This window comes from Mus caroli, chromosome 16 (assembly GCF_900094665.2).
Source record: "Mus caroli chromosome 16, CAROLI_EIJ_v1.1, whole genome shotgun sequence".
In the NCBI taxonomy this organism is placed as follows: domain Eukaryota; kingdom Metazoa; phylum Chordata; class Mammalia; order Rodentia; family Muridae; genus Mus; species Mus caroli.
Window position 1 is genome coordinate 28,844,727 of NC_034585.1, and position 25,098 is coordinate 28,869,824.

At 39.5% G+C, this 25,098-nt stretch overlaps 2 protein-coding genes across 25 annotated transcripts in view; one reads left to right on the forward strand and one right to left on the reverse strand.

Annotated features, from left to right (window-relative positions):
• Positions 1 to 25,098, forward strand: part of Dlg1 (discs large MAGUK scaffold protein 1) — a 201,151-nt gene extending 176,053 nt beyond the window's left edge. For 12 of the 24 annotated variants that reach the window (XM_029470486.1, XM_029470482.1, XM_029470483.1 and 9 more), the window contains 8 exons: positions 5,215 to 5,256; positions 6,039 to 6,074; positions 7,654 to 7,704; positions 8,748 to 8,849; positions 9,093 to 9,265; positions 13,566 to 13,675; positions 18,251 to 18,342; positions 23,421 to 25,098. In XM_029470486.1, coding sequence (XP_029326346.1) covers positions 5,215 to 5,256; positions 6,039 to 6,074; positions 7,654 to 7,704; positions 8,748 to 8,849; positions 9,093 to 9,265; positions 13,566 to 13,675; positions 18,251 to 18,342; positions 23,421 to 23,527 — 713 coding nt within the window. In that variant the 3' untranslated portion in view covers positions 23,528 to 25,098. The remainder of the gene's footprint in view (positions 1 to 5,214; positions 5,257 to 6,038; positions 6,075 to 7,653; positions 7,705 to 8,747; positions 8,850 to 9,092; positions 9,266 to 13,565; positions 13,676 to 18,250; positions 18,343 to 23,420) is intronic. The other 12 variants (XM_021185184.2, XM_021185188.2, XM_021185190.2 and 9 more) reach the window with 2 other exon arrangements.
• On the reverse strand, positions 19,140 to 20,371 carry LOC110311708 (ribosome production factor 2 homolog). The gene is given in 2 exon segments (XM_021185191.2): positions 19,140 to 19,793; positions 19,795 to 20,371. Coding segments are annotated over 2 exon segments (918 nt in total). The 5' UTR covers positions 20,274 to 20,371; the 3' UTR covers positions 19,140 to 19,354.

Below are 25,098 nucleotides of genomic sequence, written 5' to 3' on the forward strand. Positions count from 1 at the left end.
TGCTGGGATTTGAACTCAGGACCTTTGGAAGAGCAGTCAGGTGCTCTTACCTGCTGAGCCATCTCACCATCCCAAGTACAGGTTTCTTATGAATCAGTAAGAAACAGTCTGTCCACTAGAGAATTGGACAAGGGATAACACAAATATGCTGCCTTTCTGTTACTAACAACAACAAAACAAAACAACCTAAGATAATTAGCTTATAAAGACAGACATTCATTTTGACTTAGTTTGGAGTTCTGTCCATCATCACTTGGCCCTATTGTTTGGAAGGCTTGTGGTGAGGCAGGACATCATTGTACAATGAGTAATTCGGTGAGATGCTCACCTCTTATTGCCAGGAAGTATTGAAAAGGCCTGGGAAAGGCAAGGGTCCTCTTGAAGATCACACCCTCAGTGACCTGAAGCTGCCCCCTAGGCTGCACTTATATATCTACTGCCTTCTGATGGCACCAAGCTGGAGCCAGGTCCTTAATTATGGACCTTTGGGAGAAGACACAAGTGCAGACCTCAGCACAGCTGTTCTCATAAAATAAGCAGATGCAACAAGTGTGTGTGTGTGTGTGTGTGTGTGTGTGTGTGTGTACTCGGGAAATACTGTTTCCCCAGTAGTCGGCTTATACAAAGTAATGTGGCTTACCTTTTCCTGGAGACACATTTGTGATGTAAGCATTCCATAGAGTAGCTTTTTAATGTACTATGATTGCAACTATAAATTAATGCATCTTATCTCAAAAAGAATTCTTCTTTGACTCATTAAAATTAAATCCATTTTGAGGAGATTATCCTCAGGATATAATTGGAGATAGAGATAAATTTTATTATTCTTTAGAAGTAAAAGAAAGAAAGAAAGAAAAAGGATTGAAGCCACTCCAGAGTCTTAATTTGAAAATGGCTAATGAGACACGGTTTATCCGTACAGTGTTGTATGGCAGTTGCAGGTCCTATTAGGAGCCGGGCCTGGCGGCTCACGCCTGTAATCTAGCACTGGGAAGACAGAGGAAGCTGGAGCCTCACCAGGCTGAGGTCAGCCCGGCCAGCACACAGGTGACGTGGAAAGTGCTCACAAGACAAACAGAAAATTAAATTGCAGCTACACATTCTCAGATATGCAAACAAAATGTGCTTGGCACTTTAAAATAATGTTGTTTTGAATATACTTGTACATATCTTTTGATATTCAGATATATGGCTTTCTTTGGGGAAATATGTAGGAAGGGGAAAAATTTTTAGGTCATGCATATATATTTGGTGAGCTTTACAAAACTGGCTCTCCATATGCATGGTTTCCATATCTATGAATTGAATAAACTACAGATTGAAAATATTTGAGGAGAAAAGTCCAGATATTTGCAAAACATAAAACTTGTATTTGCCACATATGCAAAGCACTGCAATAAATCAACAGACATGAAGTAATGGTATCTCCTGCAGCATCCTGCCTTTCACAAAATCTCAGGCTTTCCATAACACTTTGATTTACCATTACTCACTTCACAGCCTCAGTGGTATACTGAGTCGGCTTTAATTCCCTTCTCATTCTCTGAACAACACTGTGTAGCCATTATTTGCACTATATTGGGTATTATAGACTCAAAAAATAAGATCAAAGTATACAGGCGCCAACTGTGGTCCTCTGGACCTACCTACAGTCCCAGCATCTGGGACATTAGGCTCTGTGAGAAGGAGTTTAAGGACAGACTCAGCTGTTTGTCACAGGACAGTTTGGACTACGGGAGGCTCTGTCTAGGAAGGAAAGGAGGAGAGCAGGAAATACATGCAAATCCTACAAGTTTCATGAAGGGACATTCACATCTTACACTTATTACCTCAGAGTCCTGGAACCCACCTGTCTTGGGTATCCAGGATCTCTGTTCTGGCAGTTAGTTTCCAGACTGTCTTTACCCACGTGCCTAACCACAGGTTCTGGCTGCTTCGTATCCTTGCCTTCTCTTGGCATGCCTAGTTTTGTTGTGTTGGAAGTAAATTTAAACACCTTTTAATCTATGTATTAGCTCTGTAACTTTCTTTGATAAATTATGTTCAAGTTTTTGTTTTGTTTTTATTCTGTCAGAGCTAGGGCTTGGACTTAACACGCATGTGCTTCTTCATTCGTGTTAAGCAAGTGCAGTGCCACTGAGCAGCTATAGCCCCAGCCCCAACACATTAGTGTTAGAGGAGGGGCACTTTACCTTTCTTGTTAGTTCAAGCAGTACAGGTAAGTGACTATCCTAGTCTAAGGCCCACCCTCTGAGTAGCAAGGTTTCAGTATAGAGGAACCACATACAGAAAATATAAAGGACCCACAGAAGTTTATTACAGTGTACATTTTGGCAGTTTTAAAGAGCTCAAGGCGAGTAGGTAAAATACAAAAGAAAGAATAGTAACATTTTATTCTATAGTATGTCAAATGTATTGGCTGGTAGCATAGTAATGCAGTATTCATTTGCCTGCTTCATAATCACCAGCTCAGCAGTAACAGATTTTGTCTCTTACGTACCCACTTACTCTCATCCTGCAGATAACTCTTTTTTTTTTTTGGGGGGGGGGGGGTTCGAGACAGGGTTTCTCTGTGTAGCCNTGGCTGTCCTGGAACTCACTTTGTAGACCAGGCTGGCCTCGAACTTAGAAATCCGCCTGCCTCTGCCTCCCAAGTGCTGGGATTAAAGGCGTGCGCCACCACTGCCCGGCTAACTAATTTCTTAATGCCAATTCTAATACAGACTTCAGAAGTTTTTGTTTTTGTGGCATTCCTATTTCTTATAACAAATTTTAAAGAAATAGGATAGGTAAAAAGTGGTATAAATGAAGACATTTAGAATTATTAATATTGTAAAAACAGTTTAAAGCAAAATGAAATGTCTTAATAACAGGTGAATTAGAATTTATAAATTAAAGTTAAATTGAATATCATTCGGGAATTTCAAATGTTGTATTGAAATCCATGTACTAACATGAGAAAAAAAAATGGGATGGGGTGGGGCTGAAGAAATGGCTCAGTGGTTAAAGCAGTTGCCCCTATAACTATAAGGAGCCATGTAAATGTTGGGTGGGTATGCTAGCCTGCCTGTAATTCCTACCTCTAAAGACAAAACAAGGTCCCCAGGCAAGCAAGAAACACAGCAGTGTTGGTGTGCTGTAGGTTGATGGAGATGCTGGCCTCCCTGAAGAGGTAGAGGAGCTGCTGGGGATGGTTGCCAGTGTCCATGGGGGCCTCCAGATACACAGCCACACACACATACATGGGAAACACTCACATACACACATAAGATGGAAAAAGAAAAAGGTTAATGGAAACTTTAAAATACCTGTTTCTACATGTGCTAGTCATGTAGTAGACAATTCTATTTCTACTTTTTAGGTTTAATTATTCTGTTGAAGTTTCTTAAGTTGTAAGAAAAATCATTACAAATTCCTGTTTTATCCCCTGACAGTTTCTATTATTATTATTATTATTTTATCCATTATTTTCTGTTAGTTTGTTTTTTGTTTTTCTTTTTTTAATGATTTATTTATTTTATGTATATGAGTACACCATTGCTTTCTTCAGACACACCAGAAGAGGGCATCAGATTCCATTACAGATGGTTGTGAGCCACCATGTGGTTGCTGGGAATTGAACTCAGGACCTCTGGAAGAGCAGTCAGTGCTCTTAACCACTAAGCGATCTCTCCAGCCCCCTGGTAGTTTCATACATAGATACATTTTAGTTATTTTCACCCCATCATCCTCTCTGATCCCACTGAGCCCTTTCCTTCCTACAAATCTCTCCTTCATAGTCTCTTGTCTCCTTTTACAGCACACTGACTTGATTAGGGTTTCTTGAGCATGGGTGGGGAGGAGTCATTTGGTGGCAACTTAGAATGTCCTTGAAGAAAATGGCTTTCCCTCCCCTAATTCTATTTTTGAATTTTTAAGTGCTTTATTTAAAATATAAACTGTGATTAAAAAGTCTGCATGTTAAGACTGGGAAGCAAAGTGCTTTTCTCACATGCATGGGGACATGATGTTTAAGAGGAAATAAGGACAAACAAAAACACCTCACAAAATGGCACATGCCTGTAACCCTAGTCCTTGGGAGTAATGAATGGGGGAATTTGTCAGACTTGGCTGGACTTAACCAGTCAGCTCCAGGTTTAGTGAAAAATAAGATGGGAGCTAGCAGAAAAGACGCTGTGCGCACGTGCACACACGCATATATATACACAGTTTTTTAGAGAATTGCATCTTTTTTTTCTGCAGGTTAAAAATCAACAGGTTTATTTCTCACTCTCATGAGGTCTGTTCTACCTTCCAGCAGAGCTGTCGGTTTCCAGAACAGGCGCGGCTGACCTTAGCCTCAAACACTGTCCCCCTGAAATGTTGCTCTTCTCTCTCCCTAACAGAAAACGGGGCTTCCCTCTGTCCTTAAAGTTTTCCTTTTCTTTTTACCTGAATAAAATTTTTGCTTTTTTTCTTCAAGGAAGAAACTTATTGAGAGATGAGTGAATGCCTGTTACTTACGAATGATCAAGTTATAAAATGGAGCCACTTTTGACCAGACAAGAGTTAGGCGGCTTTTTACTAATATTTGTTGGGCGCGTTGTTTTGTTTTGCAAAGTAATCTTTTTTCAAAGGGGAGTTGCTAAGGACCACTGACCTATTAGAACGTAGTCTCACTCAGCATCTCCAGTCCCCTTGTCATGACTTTTTTAAGACAGTTTCTCCTGGCTTGTCATCACAGCTTTGGATGGCTTCTGAAACATAGGTTTAAGAGGAAGACGGCCTGGTAAAACCTGACCTATTTGTAAATCACACAAGCACCTTTCCCTCAGGCTCACTCAAATGGAGCTTGTCCCCTGTGGTACCAAATCTATTTTCTCTTTGGGGATTTTATGTGTATGTTTGGACTAATACAAGATTACATTGTATCTATGCCATGCTCTACCTGGTTTTTTACTGAGAATTTTGTTCATAAACTACATTGGAAACAAGCCATTTTCTTTTACTACAGGTATTTTCTTGTGACAGTTTATGTTAATTTAGTTGAAAATTAAACTTTCTTTATACAAAATCTTAAATGCTTTGTAAAAAATTCTGTGAGTATATTTGGTTTATATCTCAACATTTATAATACCACCTTGTTTAATTTTGATAGTTTGCTTTTATCAACTTTTAAGTTCATGACACTGTGGTTTGTTTTTTTTTTTTATTTTCATTTTCCTTCAATTTCAGAGCACGTAACTTCTAATGCCAGCGATAGTGAAAGTAGTTACCGTAAGTGTTGCATGTTACTTGTTCTTTTGTTACAAAGTTAAAAAGTATAAATATTCCTGAGCAGCTTTTTCCTGGGTGATATGCTCTAAAAACTAACAGATTCCTAAGATTGTTAACCAGGAAGAGCCAAGTACAATAGACTTGGGAAGGGTAACCACCTGAAGGTTGAGTATCTCTAACCCAAAGCCCAAAGTGTGTAGCAACAATGTGATGATGTAAAGGTTTTAGATCTTAGAACATTTAATGTTTCAGTTCAGAGTTGCTCAGCCAGGTGTGGCTGTGAGATACTTTGAAATGCATTAAACTCTAAATATGAAACATTTTTGCTGTAAGCATTTTGGCTAACAGGGCCTCAAATTCCACATACAGAAAGGTTAATTTCAAGGTTTTAATGAAAATAAACCCATTTACCAACTTATTATTTGTGTATACTATACTTAGTATGTAGATTTGTGTGCACCTTATAAAAAGTAAGTATCTGTAGGGAGATAAACGTGTATTTCCCTATTTTCTTTAGTAGTTTTGTTTTTTAACATCAGCACTAAAAGGATATTTCTTAGTAATGCTAAGTCATTATTAGTTTATTTTCTTTTTATTCTATGCAACCATTGCAAAAAAGAAATACTGTTTATTCCCTTGATGTTTAATGTTATGTTCTTTATATTAATTAAGCTATATAAAATGGGATATGGAAAGAGGGGAGAGTATGTGAATATCAATTATAGCAACTTAAAAATTAAAACTGTTTTTTTAACTTTTTTTACTGCTGTCTAAAATGAAAGTAATCTTGATTACAGATGAATATGGCTGCTCAAAAGGTTAATAATCCTGTTACAAGTCCCAGATATTTCATGTTGGCAATATATACTTTTAACCCTCATTCATTTGTTGGATATTTTCTCTACATGATAGCTGTGATTTGAGGAAGAAAAATGGGAAAATAATTTCTTTCATTTCAGCATTTTATTTGCTTATAACCAGAATCCACTCTAGATAGTTGGGGGTGGTCTAGACTACAAAGAGGTCATGAAAGTATATACTGTCTTCTCTCACTGTTTGCATGAATTATTAAGTTGTGGAATATCCAACTGCATGTTTTTACAGTACGTAAACCATATTTTATATCCGTAATTTTTGTTTTGTTTTGTTTTTTGAGACACTAAGTGTAGCGTTGGTTGTCCTGGAACTCTACATAGACCAGGCTAGTCTCAAACTCACAGATATTTAACCTACCTCTGCCTCCCAAGTGCTAGGATTAAAGGCATGTGTCACCATGCCTAGATATACTACTAATTTAAACAAACAAACAAACAAAAGCAAAAAAGCAGCTCATGAAATATCTGTTTTGTGCTACTACAGCAGTGAGATTGGAAGCCAGCACACAGTGTCCAGCAAGTACAGATGTGTGAGCCACTCTTACAGATTTAGCACCAGCAGCTGCACATGCGTAGTGATGTGCACGAGTCATGACCCAGTCACAGTTGTTACAGAATCTTGATAAAGAGAATATTTTCCAAATACCTTATCAGTTTTCATTGCTTTCATTCAGTCCCTGAATGTTTTCTATAGTACATGTTAAAAGTAGTTTCAGTTCTTTTCATGGTGTTCAGCTATGGTTGATAGGGTTTTTCTTCCATTCATAGTATTTCCAAAGTTCCTTTAACTTAGGATGCTTTAACTTCTGAAGTGTTTTTGTGATCAAAACAAGATTATAGATAAATATAGATTTAACTAAATATGTACTGAGTTGGAACAAAAACAGTATCTTCTTCAGCAGCTTACTGGATTTTTCTGATTTCAATTTTTTGGGGTGTTTTTTTTTGTTTGTTTTGTTTTTGTTTTTTTTAGCAGAGTCTCACTTCATGGTTCAGGCCAACCTCAAAATGCCAATCCTCCTACCTCGTGCCTGAGACTCAAGTGCTGGAATTTGGAATTATAGGCAAGCAGTCCCCCATCCAGCCCTAGTACATATTTATACTAAATATCCTACATCCCAAATGAAGGGGTGTTTGTTGGTTTTTGCTATTGGGAGGCAGCTCTGTTGTTTGTTTTTTATAGTCTAGCAATCAAATTTGGGCACCTTGCCAGTAAGTTAAATCTCCAACCAGAAATGAAGATTTTAATGGATTTGATTATGTATAAATAAGCACATAATAATTAACTTATGAAAAATAGTGCATTTGTCTTGTATATTAGATTTGCCTTCATGATTTAATAATTTCCCCTTTTATTCTGAGGCTTGCCTTGGATATTCATGACATAAGTACCTTTTTGTACATCATGTTTGTTTCCCAGAAAGTCCACACATAAGGAATTAGATGGGTTATGTGGAATAGGGTTACATTGGCATTAGCTATCTTTACAGATTTTCTTACCCTTGCTTTAACTTTCCAATAGGTGGTCAAGAAGAATATGTTTTATCTTATGAGCCAGTGAATCAACAAGAAGGTTTGTGAAGTTTGTTGATGTTTTATAGCCTTACTAAAAAGTATATTTTGAGCCGGAGAGATGGCTTAGTGGTTAAGAGCACTGACTGATCTTCCAGAGGTCCTGAATTCAATTCCCAGCAACCACATGGTGACTTACAGCCATCTGTAATGGGATCCAATGCCCTCTTTTGGTGTGTGTCTGAAGACAACTATAGTGTGTTCATATAAATAAAAATAAATATATCTTTTTAAAAAAAAAAAAAAAAAAGCATATTTCAGGGCCAGTGAGATGGCTCGGTGGATAAGAGTGCTTGCTGCCAAACCTGAGGACCTCAGTTCAGACCCCAGAAATGACATGATAGGAAGAGAAAGAGAACCAACTCCCACAAATTATCCTCTGACCTCCACACATATGAGAAAAATTAATTATAATAAATAGATTAATGTAAAATAAATATGCTTAGTTTGAAAAATCAGACTATTAGATGCAAAAATATTACATCAAAATTTTGCTGTTTTTAACTATATATGTAGACAATTCTATATGAATATTAAACTCATAAAATATTAGAACCAAGTCATTTTATGTTGGCTGGTTTTATTGGTGTTGTGTCCCTAAGCTCACTGTATCTACCTTTCCATCCCTCTGACCACAGTACTGGTCTGATTCTTACCAGTGATCTTCCTCCTTCAGCATGACCCACTGTGCGCTCGCTAGCTCGTCTTTCTAGATCACAGTGCCATCGTACCACTATACCCAGTGGTTTCTGTCTCCATTCCTCTTTCTTGTTTTTATCTTCAAAAACCATCGATACAGCACCATACTTTGTTTTCTAGTTATAATGAAGTGTTAGCATTCTATTACAGTGTCTTAAGATGCTAAATATAACTTGACTTCCAAGATTTTAATAAGGATTTGTTTACAAAGTAGTACTTAGTTGAGAATATAAAGAAAGAATGAAGAAGAAATTCTTCATAATAGTTCAGAATGGTTTTGTTCTCTGCTGAAATACACTAATGTTTGTTAAGTGTTTATTCTTTTTAATACGTTTATTTTTGTAGTTAATTATACCCGACCAGTCATCATATTAGGACCTATGAAAGACAGAGTAAATGATGACTTAATCTCAGAATTTCCTGACAAATTTGGATCCTGTGTCCCTCGTGAGTAACCCACATTAAAACCTACGTAACATTTTCTGTCGCTGTGTTTGGTAGAAGTAAATATAACTGCTTTAAAGACTATAGTTAATTATTTTATTAATTATTCTTTCTTCCTCAATAGTATTTTCTTTTTTAGATTTAAAAGTATTATGTTAAACCTTTAAAAAGGAATGAATTAAGTAGAAGATGTATTTATTCTGTTTTTAAATATTAAACACTTCCCCAAGTTCTTTTTTATTGAAGATACAACTAGACCAAAGCGTGACTATGAGGTGGATGGACGAGATTATCATTTTGTGACTTCAAGGGAGCAGATGGAGAAGGACATCCAGGAGCATAAGTTCATTGAAGCCGGCCAGTATAACAACCATCTGTATGGGACGAGCGTGCAGTCCGTGCGAGCAGTGGCAGAGAAGGTAATCACCAGGCCACGCAGCGGAGAGTGTCTAATAAAGGCTACTTTACTTTATTTGTATTGAGAAAGAGAACACAGCTTACATAGCCTTGGTAGCTTATTAACGTTACTGCTGTAGTTGATAAATATTAGGTTGTCAGTGAATTAGAAAAGTTCATCTAAGAACAGGTTGTCGAGTCTGAGAATGTGTGATGGTCACGTTCATCTGTAAAATGGGGGACGGTTATCCTCAGGCTTTGTCCTGAGAAACGATGAATTCCCAGGAAGGTCTTTGGAACTTAAACTTTACACGACCACTACTCAAAATGGAAGTCTTATTCCAAATAGTTTCTTGTATTGGTGCAGGTGTCTCTCTTATGTTGGGATCCATCCCAGGAGCAACTTATAAAGGCAAATACTATAAAAGCTCATACACAGGTGCAGGAAGGGCTGCTGGGTGGTTGGTTCAGGTCCAGGCTTGCTGTGGCTAACTATATGAAACAGTTCTACTGACTTTTATCATGATTGGGCACAGAACATAACAGAATATGTAATCAGTCGTGACATTAGGAAGTTTTCTAGTAACACCAGAAACATATCAGAAAGTTTCCTTATAATGTCAGGCTATCCAGGTAACTGCTACCTAGGCCTTAACAGTTTACCAAGGTCCCAACAAATATAGCTTAAATATCAGACATCCCTGAATTCCCAACAGACTTATTTATATCATAATTATAAACTACATGTAAAAAATTCTAGAATAGTGCTCTAGTTTTATTTCTGTCATTGTGATAAAAACTCTGTGATCAAATCATCTTAGAGGTTTATTTAGCTTATAATTCCAGTGATCCTTTCATTGATGGGAATTCAGAGTGGCAAGAACTCAAAACAACTACTGACAGCATGTCCACAGTCAAGACCTTTGCTTCCTGCTGCCTTTCTTTTCTCTCATACACTTCAGGGCCCAGTCTGTAAAACTGTGCCACCCATATTTAACAGTCCAGACAACCCCCTCCATAGCCGTGCCCACAGGCCAACCTGATTTCCTCAGCTGAGGTTCCTCCTTCAGGTGATTCCAAGTTTTGGCAATGACATTTAAAACCATCACAAATAGCTAGACAGTTTTGTAAAATAAAAATAGCAAAGTTGAGAGACTCATACTGCTTAATTTTGATCCTATAATAATAATAATAATAATAATAATAATAATATCATCATCTCAATATGAAAAGAGTCATATAGATCAAAGGGGCTGCACATTGAAGTATTCTGAAATAAGCCTAGATTGGTGATACACACATGCAATTTCAACTACTCAGGATCGATTGAACTCAATAAAGGCCAGTTCTTTCAACATATCAAGACTGTCTCAATCAAGAAAAAATATATATAAAGATATATATATAACCTGTAATAGACCTATACACACGGTCATATAGAGAAAAGAAGGAATTCTATGAAATGGTAGATAGCATTTGAACATGCAATGCCAGAACAATTAAGTAGCTTCCACTCTTGCTATATACAAATCTAACCAAAGAATAAGCCAGAGGTCTAAATTCTAAAACTATACACTTCTGAGAAAAAGCAGAAGGAGAGGCCTGTGTGATGGCTCAGCAGTTAGGAGTGTTTGCTGGCTGCTCTTGTAAGGTCCTGAGTTCAGTTCCCAGCACATCTGACGGCTCACATCCTCCTGTAACTCCAGTTTCAGAGAATCTGATGCCTTCTTCTGACCCGCAAGGGCAGTAGGCACACATGGTGCACATACGTACATGCTACATACATACATGCAGGCACTCATACATAAAATAAAATAGAAATAAGTAATTTATCAAAAGAACTCTTGACCCTAACTTAGACAAAGATACGTTGAATGCGTCGTCCACAGAAGGAAAAGGTGATAGGTTGGAGTTCATCAAAATAAAAACTCTTACGCCTGCAGACACCAGTCAGAAAGAACTGTGGGCAGCAGCTGGCAAACACATCCTCCACCGAGCACTTCACGGCTAGGACTTTCTTCCAAACACGCACTCCAGGTATATGAAAAATGCATTTGCAAAGAAGTTGCCGCTGTGGCCTTAAATAAAGTGTGAGATATTGTAAACTATTCAATGCCAAGACAAAGTAATTGAAAATCAGAAATTCCCATGAATTGGAGTTCTTTACAGTTAATAAATGACAGTGAAATATCTATGAATTGATTTGCAACATGCAGAGGATCTATGACTTAATATTTTAAAATGAGAAATAAGAAAACACTACACAGAGAAACCCTGTCTCAGAAAACAAGTAAGGTAGAGAGCAAAAACCCTGGACTTTGGCCTCTGCCCTCTACATTCACATGCTCAGTATATGCATACCCAACACAAAAACAGTAAACTACCAAGACCTAGCATCAAGGGCTGAGCTGCCCAGCTGCTGCCAGTTAGACATTGTCAGGAAAACATACACGTCCTGGATGGTAACTTGAGCCAGCAACTCTTGATTGCTTGTTCAGTAAGGAGCATTAGATGACCAGCTAGAATTATACTGTGATTATCTTTGGGTAATATAGACCAAAGGAATATTATTTCTGCCGTTTATAATAAAACTAATACATATATGTAAAGAGTGAAGCAGCATGTTAGTTTTCTGTCACTGTGGTTGAAGGAAAACAGGGAAGGATTTATTTTAGCTCATGGTCTCAGAGGTTTCAGTCCATAGCGGAGAAGCAGAGAGGAGGAGAGAGCAGAAATATACAGAAGCCGGGCATGGTGGCACACGCCTTTAATCCCAGCACTCAGGAGGCAGAGGCAGGCGGATTTTTGAATTCGAGGCCAGCCTGGTCTACAGAGTGAGTTCCAGGACAGCCAGGGCTACACAGAGAAATTCTGTCTCAAGAAAAAAAAAAAAAAGAAAAAAGGAAAAAGAAATACAGAAATCCCTTTAGAGTCGTATTTCCAATGAGCTGCTTCCTCCAATGAGGCATCACTTCCATTGAGCTAATGTATTAATTACATCCTTAGTCTAACATAGGGCTAGAGAGCTAGCTCCGTCAGTAAAGTCTGGCCACATAAAGATGAATACCTGACATTTGATCCCTAGTACCCCATAAAGCAGAATGTGTTGGTGTGCACCTCTAATCTCAGTCCTAGGACGCTCCCTGGAAATGACTGGCAGCTAGTCTACACACATGCACATCAAAAAATAGAATTGTCAAATTATTTAATACTGTGAGTGCATTATTTTCTTTACTTTTTGTATGATAGGAATCTTTTACAATATTAATTTTTACTGTAAACATGCCTATTAAATTGAGTATCTTTTTTTTTGTTTGTTTTGGGGGTTCTTTTTTTTTGTTGTTTTTGTTTTTGTTTTTTTTTTTGGTTTTCTAAGACAGGGTTTCTCTGTGTAGCCCTGGCGGTCCTGAAGACCAGGCTGGCCTTGAACTCAAAAATCCGCCTGCCTCTGCCTCCCGATGCTGGAATTAAAGGCGTGAGCCACCACTGCCCAGATGAGTATCATTTCTTAACATAAACTCTAGTCTTTAAATTGCAAGGTATTTATGAAACCAAGGACCTGATTTTAAATATTCCAATAAAATTTATTTAATTTTCATTATATACTTTTCCATGTAACTTGGAAATACACAGCTATAATAAAAAATAAATGACCTTTTGTGTCAGTGGATTTGTCAAAAAAGTTATATAAAACCAGAATTGGGTTTTCCAAATTGCAGTTTATGGTATCTTCCAGCCCCGAATAAAGTAAGGATTGGAAGCATGGAATAGTGGTGCTGAGGGCCTAGAAGATGGCTCGGTGCTTAAGAGTGTATACTGCTCTCAGCAAAGAGCCACATCAGGGAGCCCACAGCTGCCCCCGTATTCTCTTCTGCTCTCCTTGGACACACACAGGCATGTACATAAATAAAAGTACATTTTAAAGAATAGCGGTCGTGAGGCTCTACAGGTTTACTGAGGAGAAGGCATGCCACACTCCATGTGTCTTTTTACCTTCTGCTGGTCATGCCATTTTATGAAATGAAATTTCATTAGTGCCCTTTTGATTTATTTGTATATTTTAACCTATATGAATATATGTGGGGGGGTCTGTACATTGAGTATGTAGAGGTGCCCATTGGGGTCAAAAGAGGGTGTTGGTTCCCCTGAAGCCGTAATGACCAATAGCTGGTGGCTACCCAGCATGGGAGCTGTGAACTCAAATCCTCTGCAAGAGGATTACACACTAACTGCTGAGCCATCTCTCCACCCTCTTAAAAGTTGTTGGTCTCTAAAAACTAGGGATATGAGACTTATTTGTCTTCTTTATTGTTTCTATTTTAGGGCAAACATTGTATCCTTGATGTGTCTGGAAATGCCATAAAGAGGTTGCAGATTGCACAGCTTTATCCAATATCTATTTTTATTAAACCCAAATCCATGGAAAATATAATGTAAGTGTAAATGTTTTGAGTGTTCCCTTTAAATGCAGATCAGCCAGTCTTGAGTTACTTTTTTGTCCTCATTCTCTCCATCTATAAAATGAAGATAGTAGTATTTATACGTATCCTATAACATCATCATCGCCCTCCCCATCATCATCATCATCATCATACTATTGAATGAGCAGTGTGGCTATGTAGTAACCATTAAAAAGATAAACAGATGGTGGCTCCCTGGCTGACAAGATTCAAGATGGCTCCATTAAGGCATTTGCCACTGCCACCAAGCCTGAAGACCTGAGTTCAATATCTAGGATCCACACAGCAAAAGAGGACTCCTGCAAGCTGGTTCCTGCACCCGTGCGTGCGTATGCACACACACATACATTTGCATATATGAATGTAGTTTTTCTTAGTAAAATTAAGTAAAAAAGAAAAGAAAGTGCAAATACAAACAACAGGTAGAACAAAAATATAGTATCAATGAGTCTAAATACCCTGTTCATTAAAACCCTGAAACCCACTAAGTACTGTTCTCAGCATATGCAGAATACATACTGATTTCAAACACGTGACAGTGACCAAACTGGCGGCTGGAGTACAATTTTCAAATAACTGAAAACAAATATCCTCTGACCACAGCAAGATTAAACTGGAGATTAACAATAAAAATATGATTCAGATGGTTACATATTAGAAAGTGAGCGTTATACTTCTGAGTAGGCTTTAAAAATCACAGAGAATAAATAAAGGTTTGGAAGTACGCATAAAAGCTGGCAGACGTCTCAGGGCTGGGGAGCTCAGGAGGCCTGCTGCGACCACAGAGTCAGAAAAGCATAAACAAGGAGAGAAGTTGGAAGTCAACCATAAATTCAGAGAAGCCAGAAGAGCAATCAACGTACTATCAAATCAGCATAGAACGGGGATCAGTGGGAAGATGGTCTGAAAATACGATACACAGTAAGAATGACCAAGAAACAAAGTCCAGCATTTTCATGTTAACCCCAGAATGGAAAAGGCTGATCAGTATACATCAGTGATCATTATAGTTTGACACTTGTGACCCAGTAGAAATTAGGTCTTGGACAGAGCACACTCTCAGTATGGCACTGGTTTTAAACAACTGAAAGCCATAATGCCATGATGTGACTAACTGCACATCAGAAGAGTGAAAGTGGAAAAAGGCAGCACGTCTTAGATAGGCATCCAGAGCGTCTGAAACAACTCAGTCTTCAAGTGTAACTTGGCGAATCTACATTGCTTATTTTACAGTAGCCTCAAAAGATTGACACATGCAAAATTTATGATTAGCCCAGAACGCTCCTGTCCTAGATACAACAAATGCTTGCTTATATTTAGCTTACTTTCTTGACAGCAAAAGTGCTGTTCAAATAGCCACCACCTAGAAACTACCTAAATGCTGGCACCACCACCAGCCAGATACATCAATAACAACGTTTTCACAATGAAACATTCTGCAAGAATAGTCATGAGCAGTCTCCAGCTATGTACAAACACATAAGAGTCATATAATTTGAATAAAAGATCTCAGAAGTACACACACTCTACAGTTCAGGTTTGATCATCGCTTTCAGAAACCAAATGGAACCTAGCCATGAGGATGCACTGTGTCCCAGACCACTGGAGCTGCTCTGTTAGACCTAAGTGCTGCGTGCACAGGTGTGTGACAGTGTGTCAAGCTGTACATGTAAGTCACCACACTTGCATGTTTTTTTAATTACACCACAAAAAACATTAACTAGAAAAGAACAAAGGAAAGAAATGCTTGCATAATGACCACAAGCAAGAGTTTTTCCCTAGAATATAAGGCAGATGTAATATTTAAAAATCTGTCGGGAGACTAAAGGTCCAGAGCAGGGCACTTGTCCAGCATAAAGGAAGGGTGTTGGAGTTACACAGGCTGGCCTGCCATCAAAGAGCATCTTCAGATAACGAGCTCACCCGTAACCACCCCACTTACACAGTGGCTTCACTGCCAAGACGTATCTATCTGCTCACCCTATTTTGGAACTTCAAAGTCGTTTGAAGCCGTACAGCTTCCTAGGGTTGCTTTAAAAGGTTAATTTCAGCTCTCAGCATGATGTCAACTCCCATTTATTTTTTTAGGCCCAGAGCAAGCAGTTTGTGTACAATTTCTAAGATGCTGCAAAGAAATTGTCAAGGTTTTGCAAGCCCCAGTGCCGTTCCCCAGACCTGCCCCACCTCCTTGACTTTGCCTTTTTTTACTTTGGTAGCCAGTGCAGGACATTTGAAAGTGTCACATGTATGGATAGAATTTATAGATATAGCCTATGTGAGCATGGAAAGACACAGTCTCAGAAAATACCTGAGTAAAATCTTCAGCTTATATCAAGCTGCCTCAGCACAGAAATGCTCTACAATAAAAAATAATTAAATTTTAAATAAAACAGCAAAAATCTCTACAGTTGCTGAATCGTAAGAATCCAAAGTGAAGTTTTAACAAAACAAACAAAAGTATACAAAGAAACAGCAAAGAATGGTTCATTCAACGGTAAAAATCAGTCCCTGGACAGATGAGATGTCACACTCGCTTCAGACTGTAAAACCACTTTAGAATGGTTTGTTGTTTTTAAGTAAAAAATAACAGGTTTCCATATAACATTCTCATGTGTTTACATCATATATATTCAGTGTCCATACTCATCTCTGTTGACCCCTCTTCCTCCCTCCTTTCTGTCCTTATGTTATTTAATGTTTCTAACACCTCAAAGATACATAAAAGAACTAAAAGGCAAGATCAAAGTCAAGAAAAGTATATGTGAACAAGTTGGAATTATCAATAAAGAGAAAACTTGAAGGTCTGGAGGACTAGCAATGGCTCACCCCTAAGAGCACAGGATCCAAGTCAGGTTCCTCTAGAGAACCCATGCCCTCTTCTGCCCCTCACACTGCACTCAAGTACCCAGACCCAGACCACAACACAAAGATACATAATTAAAAATAAAAATAAACAATTAGGCCGGGCGTGGTGGCGCACGCCTTTAATCCCAGCACTTGGGAGGCAGAGGCAGGCGGATTTCTGAGTTCGAGGCCAGCCTGGTCTACAGNAAAAAAAAAAAAAAAAAAAAAAAAAAAAAAAAAAAAAAAAAATAAACAATTACTGAAATAAATTTAGGGAGATTTAGAGACAAATTTGAACAGGCAGAAGACCCATCACACTTAAAGATAGGACAGTGGAAATCATCACATCTGAGGAACATTGGAGAAAAATGAACAGAGCTTTCAAGGAACTGGGAGATGGCACTGAGTAGGTCAACATATGAATTTCAGAATGGGAGCAGGGACAGATTATTTGAAGAAACCTCCCAGGTTTTATTTCAAAGTCATAAATAAAAGATATTAAGTAAAGTCCAAGCCTAAGAAACGGAGGTGCCCTGACTGAGGCATGTTACAGTCAGACTGTTGGAAGATAGTGGTGTACACAGTATGAGCAGTGACTAATCTCACATACAAGAGATCTTCCAGGAAGATGATCAGCAGAATCCTCATCAGAAACTTTGGGGGTCAGAAGGCATGATTGGTACATTAAAGGCACTGAAGAAATGGAGCCTGTGAATCCAGCACCCTATGCCCAGTGAGGATGAAGAGAAGAAGCCCACTGCATAAGCCTGCTGGCATGGAGCCCATGAGAAGGAGGAGAAAGAAGCAACTGCACACAGTTGTCCTCTGTCCTCCACTGAACACTGGTGCGTTTGCCCACGTACCATGCACACACAGAATAATAATAAATGTCAAAGGAAATGAAAGTGTCCTCAGATTGACAAAAGCAGTTCATTGCCACTAGAGCTACCCTACAAGCAGTGCTCAGGAACCCTGAGGGTTGAGAAGGCACTGTGCCATAGCCAGGCAGAATACAGAAGTAGGGAGAGCTTGCTCTCACAAGTTGGAAACAGACTTCTTCCCACAAACCCATCATCCAGCTGCAGGAAGACTAAGACTAAGCTTATGATTGGCTTGCTTCACACACACCTAGATGTCTGTGAAATAAATGCCGCATGTATCACTTCATATGTTATAATAGTAATTGCTGAATTAAAACGTCCCCACTGAGGATATGGCTCTAGCCAACAATACTTTTTAAGATGTGTCAGATGTCCTTTCTTGTGTTTTATCTGTTTGCAGGTTTTTTCCTCTAGCCACCTAGTTCTAGCTAAGTTTCCTCATGAGAGAAAGTTAAGCTTTTAATCTAAGTCTTCCTCCTTGTTCCTCTCTCTCATCCCACTCCACTTCACTGATGAGGAAACTAGGTCATTTCAGTGTTTCCCCAGTATACTTTCTGATTGGTTTTTAATTGGGATATAGGTCTGTGAAGCACATCTTAATATGAAGTGCACAGGGAAACTAAGCTAGTGTAGAAAGTGCCACAGTCCTGTTGTCATTGAAGAGTCAGGCAGCAGGCCTAGTGACTGCATCTGTTCCCAGTGACAGCTATAGTTTGCGCAGACTTGAACTACTCATTATTTTATACCTTATACGTCCTCTGTCATCTTTTTCCAAAGAATATTGCAATATGGTAATCACCAATTTCTAAATGTATTTGCATAGGGAAATGAACAAGCGCCTAACAGAAGAGCAGGCCAGAAAAACATTTGAGAGAGCCATGAAGCTGGAGCAGGAGTTCACTGAGCACTTCACAGGTGGGAGCCTGGGAGGGCCTGCGGGAGGGAGGCCTGCTGTGGCCTCGTCTGCTAGGAGGAACTAGTACTGTAGTTTCCAAAACAAACATGTAAAATCTGTGGTTTTGTCCTATAGGAAACTCAAAGGTTAGCCTTGCTGGTAATGGGCAATCTTAGAATGCAGTGCACCTAGGGTTGTGTGCATGGGAATAATACCTGACCAGAGAGAAATAGGTTTGATTTCACTGCTTCATTGAAGGCTCTGACCTTCTCTTACCCTTTATAAATTCTTCCCATTCTTTCCAGGCTCGCTAGGATAGAACTGACTGATTCCCGAGGCATTCAGAGTACACAGTGGGCTGTATACTGTGAATTGCTTACTGCAGTCATAGTAGTCCATCTGTGGCCACAGGTCCTGCCTGCTGTGTGGCTGTGTGTGTGGCTGTTGGTGAGGTCACTTGATATATACTTTTGTTAATGTCATTACCATCTGTACATTAGATGACCAGAATTTGTCCCTTTAGGGTCTTGGGTTTTCCAATGCTGGAATATTAGTCTTTGCACACACTAAGCAAGCACTGTCACTGAGCTGTGGCCATAGCACATTTCCCCCTAAAAAACGAAATGTCTGTCCTTTGACCACCATTTCCTTATCCTGTTCTACTCCCCTCCCCCAGTCTCTGGGAGCCATCACTGTGCTCCCTGCCTCTCAGAGTTCAGTTTAGAGTCTACAGGGAAATGAAGCCACGTCAGATTTATTTTTTTTTTTTTTAATTTTTTTAATTTTTTAAAAAACGTTTAGGTAATAAATAATGTTATAGACACATACAATATGCTGTATATGGTGGTACCAGCCTGTAATCACAGCACGTGGGAGGCTGAGGCCAGCCTGGGCTATAGTGTGAAATTTTGTTACACCCTCATTCTATCCAAATAAGCAACAAATTCTTATCAGGAAACCGAACAGCCTCAAGTAGAACAATTCTCTTTAGTAAACAACCATAAGAAAGTGCTCGTAGTCAGTTAGGTTCTACTAATTTTTCTTAATTCTCTTTGATTTTTTCCCCTGGTCTTCTACTCCATTCTCTGCAGGTCGCTTCTTCAACCCCTTCATTTTCCTCGTTTGTAGTTTGCTTAAGTCTTGCTTCTGCATATGAATCCTTCCAAATGTTGTGCCAAAAGTATCCTGAGAGATATTCTTTCTCTTCTTTGGCTTGAGAGCCTTGGGCACTTTCATGGACAGTTTATAAAGGTCATCTGATGCTAGGTGTGTCCTCCTCATGACCAGGTCCAGTGATGGTCCCATCTCTTCTAGCTCGATACGTGGTGTTCTGCACCCAGATTTCTTCAACAGCAGCTTATAGCTTCGGAAGTAAACTTTCCCATTCAGTGCAGTGAAGTGCAGAACATACTCTAATCCAGCCAGCCGGACGTTCGATACGGTGGGGCCTCTGAAGAAATCAATAAGAAGACTTTAATCTTCTGTAGTCTTCTGTTACATCAAAATCATCACCAGCAAATATCAACATCGGTTTTGTCCCCTCGGGGCACTTGCTAGTCTTAATATCTTTTAGAGACACAAATTTCTCAATACCTAATTCAATCATATCCAGCACATGGTAGTCATACATACGACCTATTACTAGGTTATTCGGCCTCTTCTTGTTATGGGAGCCAAACATGAATAAAGAGCAGTCTGACTTCTTTGAAAAGAACTCCAGTGACGTCTGATCCTCAAATGGTCTTGTAATATTTTTCTTTTTATATAGAACTCCATATGGTTTCTTCAGTGCATACATGTCTCTGAGTACTTGTGTCACGGTTGCATTTGCATTTCCGCCTTTAATCAGCATGGCATTCTTAATGTTCTCAGTGAGTTTCGGTTCTCTCTTCTCAAGGAATCTCTTAGCCCTTTTAGTTTTAGGCTTTAGAACTTTGTCCAAAGCATCCATAGCTGCAAGATCCCTTAGTGAATCGTCAGATTTATTTTTATGTGTCTGGTTTAATGTAGCTTAAGATCTTGTATATGTATTCATGTTGTCAGAAATGACCAAATTCCTTCTTATGGCTGGATAATGTTCTCATTATAGATATTTAGATATCCCTTATTTTCTCTGTTGGCAAGCAATTAGGAAGTTTTCATTGCTCTGTCTATTGTGAATAATGAGGTTAACAGAGAATTGCAGATGTTTCGCTGACGCACTGACTCCTTTCCATTTGGATCTATACCCAGAAGTGAGATTGTTGGCTTAGACCTCTCCGTGTGTTTTCTGTAGACTGGGAATAAGCAACAATTATTTAGCCAGCAGCTGGGAGGACTGGGAATTCTTAGATGAGAAGGGTGACCTACAGTAGGGTGACAAGCACACAGAGAGCTAACTGGAGAAACTAAGTGACCAACAGCCTCATTCTGGCAACAACAGCCCACCGCTGTAATAACAGCTTATTCATGTGTAAAAGAGATAGGCTCTGTGTGCCACGGTGGCCCTGAACTCCTGGACTCAAGTGACCCCTCTATATTTGCTACCCAAGTAGCTGGGACCATATATACACACTATGCCTGACCTCATTTAAAATAATGATCATGGGGCTGGAGAGATGGCTCAGCAGTTAAGAGTACCAACTGCTCTTCCGGAGGTCCTGAGTTCAAATCCCAGCACCCACATGGTGGCTCACAACCATCTATAATGAGATCTGACGCTCTTCTGGTGTGTCTGAAGACAACTACAGTGTACTTACAAATAATGATAAATAAATCTTTTTAAAAATATATGTAAAGTAATGATCACATGAGCTCCAGTAAGACATAGCCATATGCTGAAGCGGGGAAGGGCATCTTTTTTTTTTTTTTTTCCCACACTTAGAAGGAAACCACAAGAATATTAACAAAGAACAGAATGGCTCACACCTTTAATCCCAGCACTAGAGAGGCAGAGGCATGCAGATCTACAAGGCCAGCCTCTACAGAGTGAGTTTCAGACAGCCAGGGCTACACAGAGAAGCCTTGTGTGGGCAGGAGGCATGCCTTTTACCTGGATTTCTCAGATGGTAACATTTTATCTCTAGAGCAACTGAGAGTAAGTTACAAACAGATGCCCTTTACTTCTAAATATTTCCGTGTTTCAAAAAGTCCTTTATAGAGGATATTTGAGTGTTTGTTCATATCTTCCCATGGTGAGAGTACTGCTGATCCAACTCAGGAAATGTAACACGGGTAATGTCACCCTTCCATCCAGGCTTTCTCCAGGAGTGGCACCTGTTAGATGACAAAAAAGAGAAAAAAGAAAATACTGGCAGGATCCACTCTAGGAACACATGTTGCACTGGACATGTCACTGATCTAGACCCATCCCTGAGCCCTTACTTACTAGTCAGTCATTGGCAACCTTGACTTTTTTTTTTTTTTTTGGTGGGGAGGGGCTTCCAGAGAGGGTTTCTCTGTGTAGCTCTGGCTGTCCTGGAACTCTTAGACCAGGCTGACCTCAGACTCACAGGGATCCCCGTGCTTCTGCCTCTCAAGTGCTGAGATTAAAGGCATGCACCACCATGCCCAGTTACTCACCTTGACATTCTTTAAGAATAAAGGCCAGCTCTCTTGTGGAATCTCCTTAGCTTTGGGTTAGTTTGTCAGGCATGTCAGCGAAGTGGCATTGATTCTCTGTCATGCAGCACTGTGGCAGCAGTGTGGACCATTCATTTAGTGGTGTTAGTTGTCACAGTGATGGCTAAGGTATCTTAGTATTTAGTGGTATTTGGTGGTGTTGGTTGTCACAGTTATGGCTAAGGTATCTTGGGCTTGGCCTCCATTCTTCCAACCCAGGGAGAACCATGACTGTTGTAGTAAGCAAAGTGTGTTCCCCAGTGCACTTCAGCAGCTGTCCTTCCTCAGAAGAATTCACTGCTTGCCACTATGGGCCCACTATGGGCCTGCCCTGTTAAGCGCTGTGACCCAATCACAGAAACTGGCGTTTGCCAATGTCTGTTTTCACAGATATTAAAGGACACCTATATGTAGCTCATAATGTGAACTTTGACAGAACTGATACTCATAAACATTATAAAACTTAAAACTTGATTACTCAAACATTTTTAGCTGCATAGAAGCTCTTTTTTATGCATAAATGTTCCTCCATACAGTATCCTTAGCCCAGACGTCTCAGGCGGCAGGAAACATGGTGATTTCCTCATACCCTCTTACACTTGCTTCTCAGCCTCAGGAGTTTACAGACCTGCCTGGGTCTCCTGAGTGCCACCTCCTGGCTCCATGCTGAAGCCTTTTTAGTTGTATTAACTAACCCTTGATCCTTACAGATCTAGAGACTCTATCTAAATAATTAGTTCTTAGTCATTGTTACCATTTCTTGTTGTTGTTTGTTGTGTTTTTTGAAAAAGGATCTCTCTGTGTAGCCCAGGCTGACCTAGAATTTATAATCCTGCCTCTGCCTTTCAAGTTGTAAAATTACAAATATGCATCATGACACATGCTGTGTTATCTATCATTTTTTATTTACACATTATTTCAGCAGGAAATAAGCCTTCTAATGTTGATTTTCATAGTGTCTAACACTAAGATACAGATTGAGTTAGCTTTGGGTTAGTTTGGGGCAGGCATGTCAGAGAAGTGGCATGAAGTGTGTCGTCATCTACATGACACACTTCAGACTTCGGCAGAGTGCAGACTCTGCTGGCTTTCCACGGGGTCTATCTTGCCGCCGCCACAGAAGTTTTGTGGGAACTCTGTAGTTCCCACAAAAGGAAATAAATATTTTGTATTAAAATAATAAAACTTAACAACTGAGGGGCCGAAATCAGACATAGAGCATATAGTTAGCCTCCTCAGTCCCCCACACCCTCAGAAGAGTGAGTGAGCAGGCAAGTGGGAGAGCTAATTCGAGCTCAATGATCAGTGCACTAAACAAAGGATAGAGGCAGTGTGCGTCTCACTTGTGGTCCGTTGTTGTGTGTTTTGTACAAATACTAAAACTAACTAAATGACAGTTGTTGTAAACAAGAAGTGCACTGCCATCTTCCACCTCAGCAGAAACGCTGATGGCAAAGGAGGACAACTAATGTGCTGTGCTGTCTTTCTGTCCTTGCAGCTATTGTACAGGGAGATACGCTGGAGGACATTTACAACCACGTGAAACAGATCATCGAAGAACAGTCTGGGCCTTACATCTGGGTCCCAGCGAAAGAAAAGCTATGAAGACGGATGTTGCTCTTTCTTTTTTCCATGGTCTCATCTCTTGCCCTGTTGTGGAGTCTGTCTTCGGTGTCCTCCACACTGACACAGATCCCCTCCTCATGGTCAGCAGTTGTGCCCGTTTTTTGACATCTGTGTCCCTTCCTGTTGCATCATCTGTACTATTCTGTGTCACTCTTGGTTTCCGGCCACTTTTCAGAACTGAGGATGAATGGCCTGACCAGCTATCTAGGGTTTGGGGAGATGCAAAATTGTAAAATTCCTTAATGTTTAAGGGAAAGTTAACTTTAAGAGATTTTCAGAAAAGCTTTATATACATTCTTTTCCAATTTCAGTACAAATGAAAGAAAAGTGGTTTTAATCAGTGATTTAGTGGACCTTGAGCAACTGTGCACGCTTCACTCTAATAGCATGGTTTGGCCAGTGTATTAGCTCTCAAGTTCTTTCCTCAATTGACTTCTGCTATTAAAGTAATGATTTCATTAAAAACAAATAAGAAAAATAGGGATTTATTTCAGAATTAATGTCTGAGTTAACTCATAATTTCAGGAGTTGTTTGTTATTCGTGGCAGGTCTTTATTGTGTGCCCTCCCCTGGGACACGTGCCAGAACTAACCATGGAGGTGTGCAGCACTGTGGGGAGTGAGTGGCTCTCAGCCTTGTCCGTACACTGTGCTTACGGCTCTGTCGGGCTCAGAGAACTCACTTTACACACAGAACTGCAGACAAGAAAGGGTTTCGGTGGACTTGTAGCAATCATGGCAGTGGGAAGGAGTCCAATTCATAGCCTAAAATTTTAATGTATGCTTAGGGAGGGGTCAGATTTTAATGACTATTTTACCCACAATAACTGCCTATTTTGTTATAATAAAATATATATAAATATATATAAAACTTTCTTTAACTAAACTCTGTAACTATGGGAATTATTTTCTTTACATAGTTGCACACACAAACATATATATATATATTTAAAATATATTTTTCTTTTGCCACCTACTTCTAACTTTTTGTTTCGTTTTTAAATTAAATATTAATTGATGAGACTTACCGTCCTTAATCATGTGAACTGAAGACAAGCGTCCAGTGGCGGTGAGGAGAAACCTCTAAGAGATTAGGTTGTGAGTAGGCGCCAAGCCTGTTCTCCTCTTTCCTACAGAAGTTCCAGAAGGTTCCTAGGCTTCCTGTCAGTGTTGTGTTCTTGTCCTGGAGTTTGATTTCGGTCCTCTGCCTTTCCTCCTAGTTCTCCTCATTTTATTAATAGACAGACAAACTCCGTTTTTGAGATTCCCCGAGACACTTCATCTTGCGTGGCTGCGCTGATCTAGAATTGCACGGGTGTTGCAGTAAACGACTTGAGGAAGGTTAGTGAGCGGCAGGTGCCTTCGGAAGTCACTTTCTCTAGTCCATTATTAATATCATCTGGCTTCCCTTTGCTCTTTGGAACTGTTTATTCGATACGTGATTTTGGCAACTCTTTAAAATTTCCTAAATGAGTACTGGGTTGTAAAGAATTATTCATTCCATTTATGAGAAAGAGGAGAACAGCTAATAAACTTCATTGTAAAATCCTA